The sequence below is a fragment of the Podarcis bocagei genome, assembly GCF_964188305.1.
Source record: "Podarcis bocagei genome assembly, chromosome: 14".
Classification (NCBI taxonomy): Eukaryota; Metazoa; Chordata; class Lepidosauria; order Squamata; family Lacertidae; genus Podarcis; species Podarcis bocagei.
Genome location: NC_138139.1, coordinates 11307692 through 11322658, shown reverse-complemented (window position 1 = coordinate 11322658; position 14967 = coordinate 11307692). Strand labels below are relative to the sequence as shown.

General features: G+C 42.1%; 1 protein-coding gene across 1 annotated transcript in view; it reads right to left on the bottom strand.

Moving 5' to 3' along the window:
• Positions 1 to 7220: 7220 nt before the first annotated feature.
• GNB5 (G protein subunit beta 5) overlaps positions 7221 to 14967 on the bottom strand; it is a 38224-nt gene continuing 30477 nt past the window's right edge. The window contains exons 11-12 of the mRNA XM_081170109.1: positions 10604 to 10770; positions 7221 to 9858 (exon numbers count right to left, since the gene is read on the bottom strand). Coding sequence (XP_081026235.1) covers positions 9847 to 9858; positions 10604 to 10770 — 179 coding nt within the window. The 3' untranslated portion in view covers positions 7221 to 9846. The remainder of the gene's footprint in view (positions 9859 to 10603; positions 10771 to 14967) is intronic.

Sequence of the window (14967 nt, the reverse complement as noted above, 5' to 3'; positions counted from 1 at the left end):
TTTTTTAAAAAAACAACTTTTACAGATGTTTATAAAAGCTGCAGGTGGCACGCACCACCAGTGAGAGAAGGGAGTGGACAGTCTCTCTTAGTATACAGTGGTGCCCCGCAAGACGAATGCCTCGCAAGACGGAAAACTCGCTAGATGAAAGAGTTTTCCGTTTTGGAGGTGCTTCGCAAAACGAATCTCCTATGGGCTTGCTTCGCAAGACGAAAATGTCTTGCGAGTTCCTGCGGGGGTTTTTTTCTCCCCCCCCCCTTTTTCTAAGTCGCTAAGCCGCTTATCAGCTGATCCGATAAGCCGCTAATAGCGCTAATCCGCTAATCCGTCAATGGGCTTGCTTCGCAAGACAAAAAAACCGGTAGACGAAGAGAATCACAGAACGGATTCTTTTCGTCTTGCAAGGCACCACTGTACTGTATTTCCAGTGACATTTGGGCCACATCCAAAAACAAAAATCATGTTCTTTCCTCATAACAGGGAATGTATGCATATTCTAAACTAATACATTAAATTACTGCAGTGCCTACAATGAGCAGATTAAAGGCCTCACCCGCACTATGCATTTGAAGCTTTCCTCCCAAAGAATCCTGGGGACTGTAGTTTGTTTAGTGTTGAGAGTTGCTGGGAGACCCCTATTCCCTCCCCGGACCTACAATTTCCAGAGTTCCCTGGGAAGAGGGATGGGTGGTTAAACCACTTTGGGAAAGGTAGTTGTGGGCAGGAGGAAACCGGGGTGGGGGTCTCCTGACAATTCTCAGCAACCTAAACAAATTACGTTCCCCAGATTCTTTAGCAAGAGCTGTGACTGTTTAAAGTGGTATAAGACTGCTTTAAATTTACAGTGCAGATGGGTTTTAAGAGTGCTGTAATCAGGTGATGGCCATCAATATATTGTCTTGACCTAAATAACCTGCCTTCTTAACTCGTTACTCGCCTTTGTCTGAACTGCTCCAGCTGCTGCAGCATGTAAATGTAACATAAGAACAAGATAATCATGGTTTCATAAAGTGATTGGTTACAATTTTTAAATGTTGCTAATATAATAGTAACATTAATATTTTGTACTTTTGAGTTCTGCTAGGCATATTGTTTTCTTTCGTGTTGTATTTAACTTTGTTAAATTTTGTTAAATTTTGAGATTGCTTTATACTGTATTTTTATTTTATATATTGTTTTGATATTTTGTTTAATATTTTGACTTTATTTTGTACATGGTTTTGATATTCTTTTGCATTATATTGGACCTCTACATTGTATATAAGTTTCTGACACTCTGTTATATTGTATTTGAGTTCTATTTTATGTTAAAAAGCAAATAAAAATGAACACTAAAAAACATATACTGTATATATTCATTCCAGGGGGTTCTAGGTACTTACCCAAGGTTTGTGTTTCCTTTGGGAAAGAGGTACAGTGGAGGTGTGGTGTCTTTATGGTATATGGTTTGTTTACACATATAGTCATGGGAAAAAGAAAGTGACTGGGAGTGGCCGCCGAGACCATATAACACCGGTCCTGAGAGATCTGCATTGGCTCCCAGTATGTTTCCGAGCACAATTCAAAGTGTGAGTGCTGACCTTTAAAACCCTCAATGGCCTTGGCCCAGTATACCTGAAGGAGCGTCTCCACCCCCATCGTTCTGCCCAGACACTGAGGTCCAGCGCTGAGGGCCTTTTGATGGTTTCCTCACTGCAAGAAGCAAAGCTACAGGGAACCAGGCAGAGGGCCTTCTCGGTGGTGGCACCCGCCCTGTGGGATGCCCTCCCATCAGATGTCAAGGAAATAAGCAACTATCTGACTTTTAGAAGACATCTGAAGGCAGCCCTGTTTAGGGAAGTTTTTAATGTTTGATGTTTTATCATGTTTTTAATATTCTGTTTGGGAGCCGCCCAGAGTGGCTGGGAAGATCCGGCCACATGAGCGGGGTATAAGTAAAATAATAATAATAATAATAATAATAATAATAATAATAATAATAATAATAATAATAATACACCCTCTTTGAATTCTGTGGTTTTGCATATGAGGACATAATGACAATTGTCTGTTTTTAAAAGGTCTCAAAATTAGGTAAGTACAACCTCAGATGAATGACAACACACAACCTGTTACACCATGTCATGATTTATGCATCTGTAGCAGGCACAGACAACCTGCAGCCCTCCTGATGCTTTGGCCTACAACTCCCATGATCCCTAGCTAACAGGACCAATGGTCAGGGATGATGGGATCTGTAGTCCAAAACTTCTGGAGGGCCGAAGATTGCCTATGCCTGATCTATAGGGTGGTTCACAACAAGGACTGAGCTATTTTGTTCCTTTGAATAAAGAGTTGGGTGCTTTATTGTTTTATTGCTGACTTATGCCTGACTCTTAGCTTCTGACACTGTACAAATGTATAATTTGCATTAATTGCTCCACCCAATTTTTCCTCTGACCCTGCAACCCACTTGCATGTGCCCCCTGCCCCTTGAAGGTTGCCCAGAAGTGAATATGGTCCTCTGGATGATGCTGAACTGCAACTCCCATCATCCCTGGCCTTTGGACATGCTTGCAATGGCTGATGGGAGTTGCAGTTGAGCGACATCCAGAGGTCTAACGCTTTCCCACTCCATCAGGGGCACCTTGCCAGTGCTCACAGCTGGTTCCACCTCCGTGTGAATGGACTTCCCCTTGCTTAGTGTTGTTACCGACAGGCCTTGGCACTGAAATGAAAAGAAACACTGCCTTCACTTCAGGATTGGGAGTTTCCAGGTTTCCAATCAACAGAGAGTTAGTTTCAGTTTCCCAAGAAATTACTTAACTTTGATATCAGCTGAAATGGTTGTGTTTCTTCGTCACTCTTTCCTCTATTCTTGAGAAAGTTATTCATGACCTAAGTTGTAGACCTCTTTGTGATTAACAGAAGATTTATTGTTGTTCAACCCTTTTCTGCCATGGAGGAATCCTCTTTAGCAGGCATAGGAAAACTTGGCCCTCCAGATGTTTTGGGACTTCAATTCCCATCATCCCTGACCACTGGTCCTGTTAGCTAGGAGTGATGGGAGTTGTGGTCCCAAAACATCTGGAGGGTCGAGTTTGCCTATGCCTGCTCTTTAGCATACCTTCCAACATTTATCCAGTGAAAACAAGGATGTCCTATTTTTATTTTTATTCCCCACCCGTCTGACTGGGTTGCCCCAGCTACTCTGGGTGGCTTCCAACATTTATAAAACCATAATAGAACATTAAACATTTAAAAACTTCCCTATACAGCGATGTCGTCTAAAGGTTGTATCTCCTTGTACTTATCTCCTTGGCTTGGGGAGTCACATAACTCCATACCCTCCAACATTTATCCAATGAAAATAGGGCCATCCTACCACACCCTCCAATATTTCTCAGATTAGGAACATCCTAACGAAAAGCGGGACATTCTGGAATCAAATCAGAACCCAGGATGGCTTCTGTAAATCTAGGACTGGGTCCATCTTTAGTGGAAGACGAGGAGCTCCCCAGGGCAAACATCCCTGAGGAGAAGTCTGTGTCAAGGGATTGTGAGGCAGACATGGAGTCCTGGCAACCCAACCTCTCCATCAAGACAATAGACTAAAATTGGAGATGGATACCAAGCAGCCACCAAGTCCTATAGGTGCAGGCTCACCCAGCTGCTAGATGCCAGGAGTGCCTGTAAGCAGAATCATTTAAACCAGGCTTCCTCAACCTTGGCCCTCCATATGTTTTTGGCCTACAACTCCCATGATCCCTAGCTAGCAGGACCAGTGGTCAGGGATGATGGGAATTGTAGTCTCAAAACATCTGGAGGGCTGAGGTTGAGGAAGCCTGATTTAAACAGTGTCCAGAAAGAAAAGAAACCAATGTTTTACTGACCAAAACCAGTACGTAATATGAGAAATAAACAGGGAAGTTTTGTCTTTCTTAGTAGTTCAGGCCCAGTCCATAGCAGAGACACATACGACTAACATGCAGTGGAAAATCTCCTCAGAACTACACAGACAATAAGAACTTGTGTTACGTCAGCAAGGATCATGCCAATTAACCCATCGTTACTAACTGAATGGCCCCTGTTGTGCTTCCAACAATGCCTAGCTGAAGAACAAGGACTCCCAAGGGCCTGGAGTTCCTGGAGACTGAACCCTAGGCCTTTGATTTCAGGGACACTTATGTGCAGCTAGGTTCATGTGGATCCAATCCAGTACAGTGGTACCTTGGCTCTCGAACTTAATCCGTTCCGGAAGTCTGTTCAACTCCCGAAACCGTTTGAAAACCAATGCACGGCTTCCAGTTGGCTGCGGGAGCTTCCTGAACTCAAGTGGAAGTCGCATCGGACGTTCAGCTTCCGAAAAACGTTTGAAAACAGAACACTTACTTCCGGGTTTTTGGCATTTTGGAGCTGATCTGTTCTCAACAAGCCGTTTGAGAATCAAGACACCACTGTAGTGGCAAAAACTCTTTTCCCCCAGATAATACATGTACAAGTCACATCAAGCAACTGTTTCACAAAGCAAGGAATGACTCGTTGAACACGGTGCTTGTTGTCTGCAGCTTTTATACTTATATGAGTATATATTATACTTGTATGAGCATGATTTGAAGATGAATTATATGGTGACTGGTTCATTAAGAACAAACTTTTAATCAAACTGTTTAACTGGCTGAGAGTGCATTCCTCAGAGCAAAGTTTCAATGAGGTCAATGACATTTACTCCCATGTAAGTGTATATACAACTGTAGCCTAAAAACGTTGCAGTTCACTTTCTCTGTGTATCTTCAAAACACACTTGAAACGCTTTCTTTCCCTCAAAGAATTCTGGGCACTGTAGTTTAGCCCTCACAGAATTCCCAGAAACCCTGAATGAACTACAGTGCCCAGAATTATTTGGAGGGGGACGTGCTTAAAAAATATAGGATGTACACAGTCTTAGTCTAGACTAAGGCAATGCTGCAATCCTATACGAAGGTATCTGGCAGTAAGCCCTGCTGAACTTGGCCTTCCTTCTGTAAGGCGTGCATAGGCTTGTGTTGCACAAGATCCAAAAAAACCCGTCTTCATATTGAGAACACATGGCAAAATAAACAAAACGTTGCATCATCAAAAAGCATTCAGAAACAATCAAAGAGCCAAAGATTCTCAATATGTAAAATACAATTTATTATACTGAGGCCATTTGTAACTATCAACACAATATATTCCATTCAAAACTCAAAATATATCATCAATAAATACTGCCTAATCAGAGGGTGCAGTGTGTCGACTTAGTTATTGCACAATGAACTCTTAACGTTTACAGGTTTTTTTATAGTGCATTTTGATTTGTTACAGGCATAAGCACAGAAATGCATTTTCCAAACCAAAACCGTGGGAAGTGATTTGTCAAGGTCTGCAGAAGACTCAATATGTTCCCATGTAACAACAAAATACCAGCTACACTACATATTTGCTTATGCAGCTAGAAACCTCCATATCTAGTATCAGTATATTTACATCTCCTTTTTTTCTTATTTAATTTTTTTTTTAAAAAAACAACAACAACAACTATGCCCTATTAGTGAATTTCAGATTGTGGGCTGAACTACCAGTTACCAAAAGCTCAATAATTTAAATCTGGATTGAAGCAATATAATTTACACTTTCTATATTATTAGACAGTATCCTTTACAAACAGCTAGCATTTGGAGAACTTTGGTGCTGTCATAGAACTGCCCTCACTGCATCACTGCAAACATAACTTTTTTCCACTTCCAGGGTAATTTCTGAAAAAAATAAAATCAGTTTTTTTGAAAATCTGTAGCCTGGTTAATCTTGAACAAGGAAAAAGCCAGTTGTGGAGGGCACCAATTGGCTAGCATCTATGACATTACTAACTGCAGAGGCATTTGACTGGTGTACTTCTCTGCTTGTATTTTCAGCTCATGAGAGGCACCAGGTTCCCATGCTGCTTTATCAGCTGAGCTGGAAGGAGTGGGAGTCTTCTTCTTTCTCCCTGCCTCCAGCAGGAAAGTAATGGCAGGCAACCTGCTTTTTCCCTGGTCACAACTGATGTTGCTTTTCAGAATGGAAAGATGCAGGACTGAGAAATACTCATTTGTTGATTTTCCCCATCTAGGACTGAGTCTGAGCATTGGTCCACCTGGCTTAAAGGTAAAGGGACCCCTGACCATTAGGTGCAGTCGTGGCCAACTCTGGGGTTGCGGTGCTCATCTCGCTTTATTGGCCGAGGGAGCCGGCATACAGCTTCCGGGTCATGTGGCCAGCATGACTAAGCCGCTTCTGGCAAGCCAGAGCAGCGCACGGAAACGCCGTTTACCTTCCTGCCAGAGCGGTACCTATTTATCTACTTGCACTTTGATGTGCTTTCAAACTGCTAGGTTGGCAGGAGCAGGGACCGAGCAACAGGAGCTCACCCCGTCACGGGGATTCGAACCACCAACCTTCTGATTGGCAAGTCCTAGGCTCTGTGGTTTAACCCACAGCACCACCCCCATCCCTCCACCTACCTTAGAGGGGCGTAAACTGTCTGGCTTTCCAGGATTTTAGACAGCCATCTTTCCCAATCCTTCTTGGAGATAGAAGGATCTGGCAACTTCTGTTTCAGTGTATCTGAAGAAGTGTGCATGCACACGAAAGCTTATACCAAGAACTAACTTAGTTGGTCTTTAAGGTGCTACAGGAAGGAATTTTTTTATTTTTTTATTTCTTCTTGGAGATGCTACTCTGCATAGAAAGCCTGTACTTTGCAAATAATCTGTGCCTCATTCTCTGTGTCTTATGAACAAAGCTTCTGTTCATAAATAAGATAGGAACCTTAATTCACCAGTCCCTTTTACAAAAGGCCACATTCACAATGAACTGTAGTTTAGCATGATGTGGATAAGTCTAGCCTCCTTAGGAGCCTGTGTGCATGGCTAGAAGATGGGAGTTTGGGAGCTTTTGTATCTAGTTAAGGTAAAGTTAAACGGATCCCTGACCATTAGGTCCAGTCGTGCCCGACTCTGGGGTTGCGGTGCTTATCTCACTTTATTGGCCGAGGGAGCCGGCGTACAGCTTCTGGGTCATGTGGCCAGCATGACTAAGCCGCTTCTGGCGAACCAGAGCAGCGCACGGAAACGCCGTTTACCTTCCCACCGGAGTGGTACCTATTTATCTACTTGCACTTTGACATGCTTTCAAGCTGCTAGGTTGGCAGGAGCAGGGACCGAACAACAGGAGCTCACTCCGTCGCGGGGATTCGAACTGCCAACCTTCTGATCAGCAAGTCCTAGGCTCTGTGGTTTAACCCACAGCACCACATGCGTCCTAGTTAGCTGCATCTAGTTAGTTGTATCAAGTTAGCTGTATCTAATTGTGATTTGTATGTTTTTTTGAGCAGCAAAATGTGGTTCATACTAAACTTCATACTGTACCTAGTTTCAGATAAGCTCAATGTCAAACTATAATTTCTGAAGCACACATGCTAAAATTAACTATAGTTAAGTGTTCATCAAAGTTCTGCAAGAGAAGAAGGAAAGGAGGTGTAACAGAACTCAAGAAATCAGACTTGTTCGTGGTGTGGAGGGATGGGAAGGTTGTGGCGCTCAAAAATGTTTTTGGGCTGCAACTCCCATCAAGCCCAGTCAGGGATGTTAGGAATTGTAGTCCAACTCCTGGAAGGCCACAATGTCCAAATACAGCCACTCTAATGACCAGGTAGGGTGCTGAAATTCTAACTAGGTTGGTGTGCTTACCCTTTAGGGAATTTTGTTTGCCAATCAATCATTCCACGTGTTGTGTAAAAGCTTACATTTCTCCAATAACTATTTGCCAATGACTCTAGTGCCGTCGACTCATAAATGGGTTTAATGAGTACCTAGCATTTAGCATCTTTATAATGAACATAAAATCCCTCCAATTACAGAATGCAAACTTTCCAAGGAAACACATGACTAGCATTTCACAAGCATATACATGAAAACTACGGTACTTTTCATTTCAATTTTGCTGCACGCTTAAAAGTTGTTGCAGTTCAGAACACAAAGATTATATTGCTGCATCTATAAACAGTTAAAAAAGAGACTGAAAGGATTCTTCTTACAAAAAAATACACTTTTATATAACACCCATTATCTTCAACAGGAAATTTTGTGGCTTGGTAGGATCGGATCCTGGAAATAGCTAACTTAAATGCAAACTTACTTTATTTTTAAAGTGACTGAGTTGAGCAAAGCAGTAAAGTGTAGTGCCAAAGTATCGCTTTCGAATTTCTCAACCATGGTGAAAGAAATTGGGGAAATGGCACGTCTGCATGTGGTGTAAGTTTCTGAAGGATCTGCCCCAATTTTCGTACCCTTTTAGTAACAACCAGCTGATACTGAGCATAGCTGTCAACTTTTTCCTTTTCTTGCGAGGAATCCTATTGGGAATAAGGAAATTTCCCTTTAAAAAAGGGAAACGTTAACAGCTGTGATACTGAGTGCAATCCACACCCAACAGAAACAAATGGCCTAAGAAAACCCATTGATTTTTAAATTCGTCTGAATTGTAATATTGTTTTTCTTTTTAAAAAAGCTTCACAATCAATACGCAACCAAGGAATGTTTCAAGAGTCAGGGCTCATTTAGTTGCTCCATATAAACTGACAGTCTAGAAGGGTGACAAAATGTGCTTCTTCTTCACAATTGTTTGGAGCAGGGATGGGTCTCCTGTGAGACTCTAGACTGGTGTTTCCCAAACTTGAGTCTCCAGTGCTGTTGGACAACAAGTCCCATCGTCCCTAGCTAGCAGGACCAGTGGTCAGGAATGATGGGAACTGTAGTCCAAAAACAACTGGAGACCCAACTTTGGGAAACCCTGCTCTAGACCAGTGTTTCCCAACCTTGGGTCTCCAGGTGTTTTTGGACTACAATTCCCATCATCTCTGACTACTGATCTTGCTAGTTAGGGGTGATGGGAGTTGTAGTTCAAAAACAGTTGGAGACCCAGGGTTGGTAAACACTGCTCTAGACACTGCCGGATTCCAAATCCCATCAGCCCCAGCCAGCATAGGCAATGATCAGGATGATGGGGGTTGTTGTCTAGCCACACCTGGTGAGCCACAGGTTCCTCATCCCTGGTGTGAAGTCTTATATGAAAGAGGGCAGGTTGTGTCATATCATGACACTCTTCTCACATCACAATAACACTCTCCCATTTTAATTTCACAACAACTCTGTCAGGTAGGGTAGATTGAAAGATAATGTATGGCCACAGCTCACCCAGAGATTCCTTGCTAAGGGGGGTGGGATTTGGGCCTAGTTTGACATACACCTTGGTGTGAGATCTTCTTATTATGGAAAACCCAAAAGGACAGGGAGAGGAAGGGCCAATCCTTCATATTTTCCCCGTAATGGCTTCTATGGAACAAGAGAATGAACCCTCAGATACTCTGGTTTTCTTTCCAAGTTGACTTCAGGAAGAAATGCAATTACACGCAAGTGCTAGATACATAATGTGCAATGAAATACTAAATTCTGTTCCAACAGTTATTTTGACAGAGGTCTGGCTCGGACAATTATTAAACCATTTCTTTAAAAAAAAAAGGTAGTTTCAAAAACAGAAGTAAAAACAGCTTATTATTATTATTATACCACACATAGATTCCCCCACCCCCACTGTATGATAAAAGTATATTACCTTTTCAAACCAATAGTGAGTGTTTCTGGCCAACAACGTGATAAAACACTGACAATGTCGCATTCAATCTTTCAATTATCACCCTGTTGCATTTCCTTTCATTATAGCTTTTTCTTTTTCTTTTTCCGATCTGAGGTGTTCATTTTTTACCCATCCCATTACAATTTTAACACGTATCTGCCAACAGCACCAGGGTTAAGCCCAGATCTAGACAGAGAGAGAGAGAAAAGTCAAATGATGATGAGCATCAAAAAAATGTTACTTGCGGTTTTCTAAAACAACCTGCTTATGTTACAATGGGAACGGGAACACTTCTGTTAGGTTAACTCATATATCCACTTAAGGATGCTGTTGTTGGGAAAACTTTGGCCTTCCAGATATGGCTGAAATATAATTCCCATCAGTCCCAGCAAGCATGGCCAACGACCAGCGATGATGGGAGTTGTAGTTTAGCATCACCCGCAGGCCAAAGGTTCACAGCAGCTTCCAACAGAGGAGAGTCCACCACCTCTTGTGGGAGTCTGGTTTTTATTATTATTAATTTAAATAGTGTATTTCAGGATCTATTATATAACTTTCTGCAGTGTCTGCATATATAAAGCAGAAACTGGGCGTCTAGCATTGCAAGCTCCAGCTCTCTGCAACTGATTACCAGCAACAACTGAGGCAGGTGACTAATGTTACAGTGTTTAGGTGCTTACCAAAGACATTTTTGTTTAAGAAGGATTTCCCAGAGATGTGACCAAGTCATTTATGCAACAATTATATAACTGAATAATTTTTTTTAATGGATTTTCAAAACCTGTATTTCTCTTGTTCTCTGATTCAACGACTTTACACTACGAAGCTGGCTATAAATGCATTTTATTTAATCATACTATTTCTGCATTAATCATAAGAGATGCTGATTTTGGGAAAAGAGGAAGGAAGCGGAAGAACGAAGAGCCCTTACTCTTAGAGTGTGATCCCAGGATCCTGAGCAAAAGGCCGTCCCGTCAGGCGAAACCCTCAAAGTGCTGACTCGATTCTCATGGCCAAACAGGATAGAGACACGAGCCCCTTTCAGAACATCCCACACGTTTATGGTGTAGTCATTGTAGCCAGCGAACAGTAAGCGGCCTGCAGGAGGAATTCATAAAGAATGATGGCATTACGTGAACAACAACATTTCCAGGGCTTATACAATGGTACCTCGGTTTTCGAACACCTCCATAGTCGAATGTTTCAGAACGCGAAAGCCAAAAATCTGGAAGTAAAAGCCTCGGTTTTCGAATGTGACTCAGAAGTCGAAAAGGAAATGCAGCTTCCATTTTGAGTTTTCTGAACTGAGGCTTCCATTTTGAGGCTTCCACTTTCAGTTTTCGAACATTTCAGAACTCGAACGGACATCCGGAATGGATTACATTAGAAAACCAAGGTACCACTGTTCCCTGATTTTTAGCAAATAATCTTTCCAAGGAAGGGCACAGACAATGGCTGAATCTTCACATCTTGGTCAGCCAGTGGTTCCCCAACTTCTTCTTTCTTTTCTGGACCACTTAATGATTTTTCTGCTTGTTGTGCAGCAACTGAAATTCACTGTGCACCTGAATGTATTTTAATAACAACAACAACAACAATTTTATTTATACCCTGCCCTTCCCGGTTCAGAAAACTGGGCTCAGGGTGGCTAAAAACAAATTTAAAACACTTAATTGATGCAACAAAAAACAGCATAAAATACAATATAAAATGTGAATAACAATAAATTCAGAATTCAAAAATCAATTTAGGGGGGAAATCCATCCAATAAACATTAGATGATCACCATCTGGCTAAATTAGTCCTATTTGGGCCAGTGAGGAGACCAGGGGAGAATTAGCTGTGGGATCCCACAGCGGGTAATCATCATAAAAAGGGGAGGGGAGGGGAGGAAGGAGAATAAAAGATCAGGTTAAGTTCAAATTGAAAGCCAGGCGGACTAGCTCTGTCTTATGGCTTCTTTTGTTTCTTATATACTGTATTTTATTGTAAGCCATAGAACTCAAATCGTAATACAATAAAATACAGCCTATGCAAAAAAATAATAATAAGCAATTAGCATACAACTGAAAGTCGATATGAACATTTAACGTAAAAGATGTGCCATCTCCTGCCTCCATCCACAAATCCACAGACATCCTGCAGACCAGCTGAATGATGTTCTACTCCTCTTAGATCTCACTGCTGGGAAACAAACCATGACCCCCAGCTGAACAGGGATCATGGTTTCGTTTTACTCCAGCAATTGATAAGCCCAGATCAAAACGTAGCTTCAGAAAGCGGATTGTTGGAACAAAATGAACTACAAGCCCTGGTTTAGATACAATGCAAAACCATGTATCATGGGTTGTTTTCTGGGGAGGAACAAAGTGGGCACAAATTACTTGTGATTATGGCTAGTGAACCTAGTTTATGGCTTAATGTGGTGTGCAAGCAAGGATAATTATAACAGTAACACAATTAAAAACAGATTCAAAGGCAGCCACAAAACACACTGACCATCTACTATGCAATGGTCTGAGGACTTTTAACTGTCCCTGCTACAAATGAAGGTATTTCTTAAAAATGCAAGCTTCATCGAGATATCTGTTCAGGACATTTGAATGGTGTATCAACTTAGATATTTAAAATGAGATGGATGTTTGATGGTTAATGTACTATTAATGTGAGCTGCTGTTTCCTTTTTCCTCTCCCCCATTTTTTTCTTTTTGTTGTTGATAACTTGCTATATATTTAAAAAAAATTAAAAAGAAAAAGAGGCAAAACAAAACCAGACTTCCATATGCAACCCACTGGTGACAGAAACTACTGTTCTCACATAAAGCAGGGGCTAAAAATGGGTATCATACTGGATGAGGAGGGGTGTAGATTTAGAAATATTTGAGGTCCAGTTGTATGTGAAATAGACTTGGTTTTAGTGACCCCCCTTTTTTTAACTGTGGTAATTTTTATAAAGTAAGAGCACCCGTCAGGTGAGTTTACACTGAATAACGTGGGAAGCTTTTGTAGTTGTTGTTTTTAAAATTTTATATAGCATTTGTATATTGATCGATGAATTCAGGCTTCTGAACTTTGTATTATAAATTGTAATAACATTTTGTGTGTGTTTTAAAAAAAGCAGTAACTAAAATTAAGAATTGAACAGAGTTGCCAAGTCATGATTTCAAGGGTTATGGAGTCTTCCTTCCCCACCCATTTCTGAGGAAGGAAAGGGCTCAGCCGCTGGCCTCCGACGCATCAGCCTTCCTTTCAAACAATCACTGATGGGGACTAGGCAAAGGAACATCAAGGAAATGACAGTCTCACGACTCTGCAGCCAGACTCCTCAACTTCAGGGGATGAGAGCAAGGGCTATGAAGCAGAAGGGAAGGCGTGCAGGGCCTGAGTTTGAGAAGGCAGCACTGCCATCCTCTGACCTGGGAGAACTCGGCTGCAGATGACTTAGGAAGACCTGAGGCTCCTCTGCTCCACTGCAGAAGATGACTACTGGCACTTTAAAGCAAAGCAGCATCTTGTGGCACAGATGGTGCTGACCTTTAAAGCCCTAAACGGCCTTGGCCCAGTATACCTGAAGGAGCGTCTCTGCCCCCATCATTCAGCCCGGACACTGAGGTCCAGCTCCAAGGGCCTTCTGGCGGTTCCCTCCCTGTGAGAAGTGAGGTTAGAGGGAACCAGGCAGAGGGTCTTCTCGGTAGTGGTGCCCACCCTGTGGAACGCCCTCCTATCAGATGTCCCTTCAGATGTCTTCTAAAAGTCAGATAGTTGTCTGACTTTTAGAAGACATCTGAAGGCAGCCCTGTTTAGGGAATTTTTTTATGTTTGATGTTTTATTGTGTTTTTAGTGTTCCGTTGGGAGCCGCCCAGAAACCCAGCCAGATGGGAGGGGTATAAATACAGTGGTACCTCAGGTTACAGATGCTTTAGGTTACAGACTCCGCTAACCCAGAAATAGTACCTCGAGTTAAGAACTTTGCTTCAGGATGAGAACAGAAATTGTGCTCTGGCGGCGCAGCAGCAGCAGCAGCAGCAGCGGGAGGCCCCATTAGCTAAAGTGGTACCTCAGGTTAAGAACAGTTTCAGGTTAAGAACGGACCTCCGGAACGAATTAAGTTCTTAACCCGAGGTACCGCTGTACCCTATTTTTCCGTCTATAAGTCACCCCCATGTATAAGACGCCCCTTATTTCTGGGGACTCAGATTTAAGAAAATGGGGGGAGATGGCCCAGAGTATAAGAGGCCCCCTAATTTTTGACATTATCTTTTAGGGGAGAAACCTAGTCTTATACACAGAAAAAATATGGTAATAAATAATAAATTGTTGTTATTGTTATAGTTGTTTTGTTATTATTATTGTTGTTGTTGTTGTTGTTGGTGTTATTATTGTTATAGTTATCATTACTATTAGGCTGCACTTCTGCTACTCTGAGGGCTCCATTTCAGCTTGTTCCTTGCCGCAGCAACTTCAAACCTAGCCTGAACCCTGCTTTGCCTTGCACCCATCCACCCTGAAACTTGTTCTGTTTTGCCTTGGGTTTACACCCTGGGCTGGGACCTGCTGCACAGCAGATGGGAGTCTCCTTCTTCACTAGCAAGACCCAAGATGTTGTCCACACGACAAGCATGCAAAACATTTCTGCCTCTTCCAAGAAAGGGAATGAGCTTTTGCATAACAGAACAAGGAAGTATGACGCAAATAGCAATGGGCTCCCAGGATGTTCTGTGGAAAAAGAGTATGCCTTGCTCATACAGCCACCAGCAGCAGATGGTGTGAAAATTTGCTGGCATGTGCAATTGCCCTTCATCACTCAAAGTGCATGTTGCGCAACTACACTTGTCGTGCTGTTAGAAAACAAGTAACAAGTTGCCTGCTGCACAATACTGTACATAGTTCCTCAAGGTTTGAGCTAATGTCGACATATTTAGAAAAGCCACACTAATTCCAGAAAGTGTCCTCATCGCAACAATATATTTTAATAAAATGATACCCAACTAATTGGAGACACCCAATGTGTTGCTCCTGTTTTTGGATCGAACCTTTCTAAATCAACCAATCCAACTGATTCAAATCAGTGAAATGTTGCGGCTCAAGCTATAACCAATTTTCCTCAGCCAAGAGGGATACAGCAGCTAAAGCAACACCTTCCCAAACGAATGCAGTGGAGTCAAAGAACTGTTTTCATGAATGATGAGCTACCAGCCTTAGCCTCAAAACCAAAGCTCAAGAGCAGCCACTTGAAGATTGAAGGTCTGCAACGATTCAGCAGTTTTACAAGTTTCTTTCATCAGCTAAGGGGA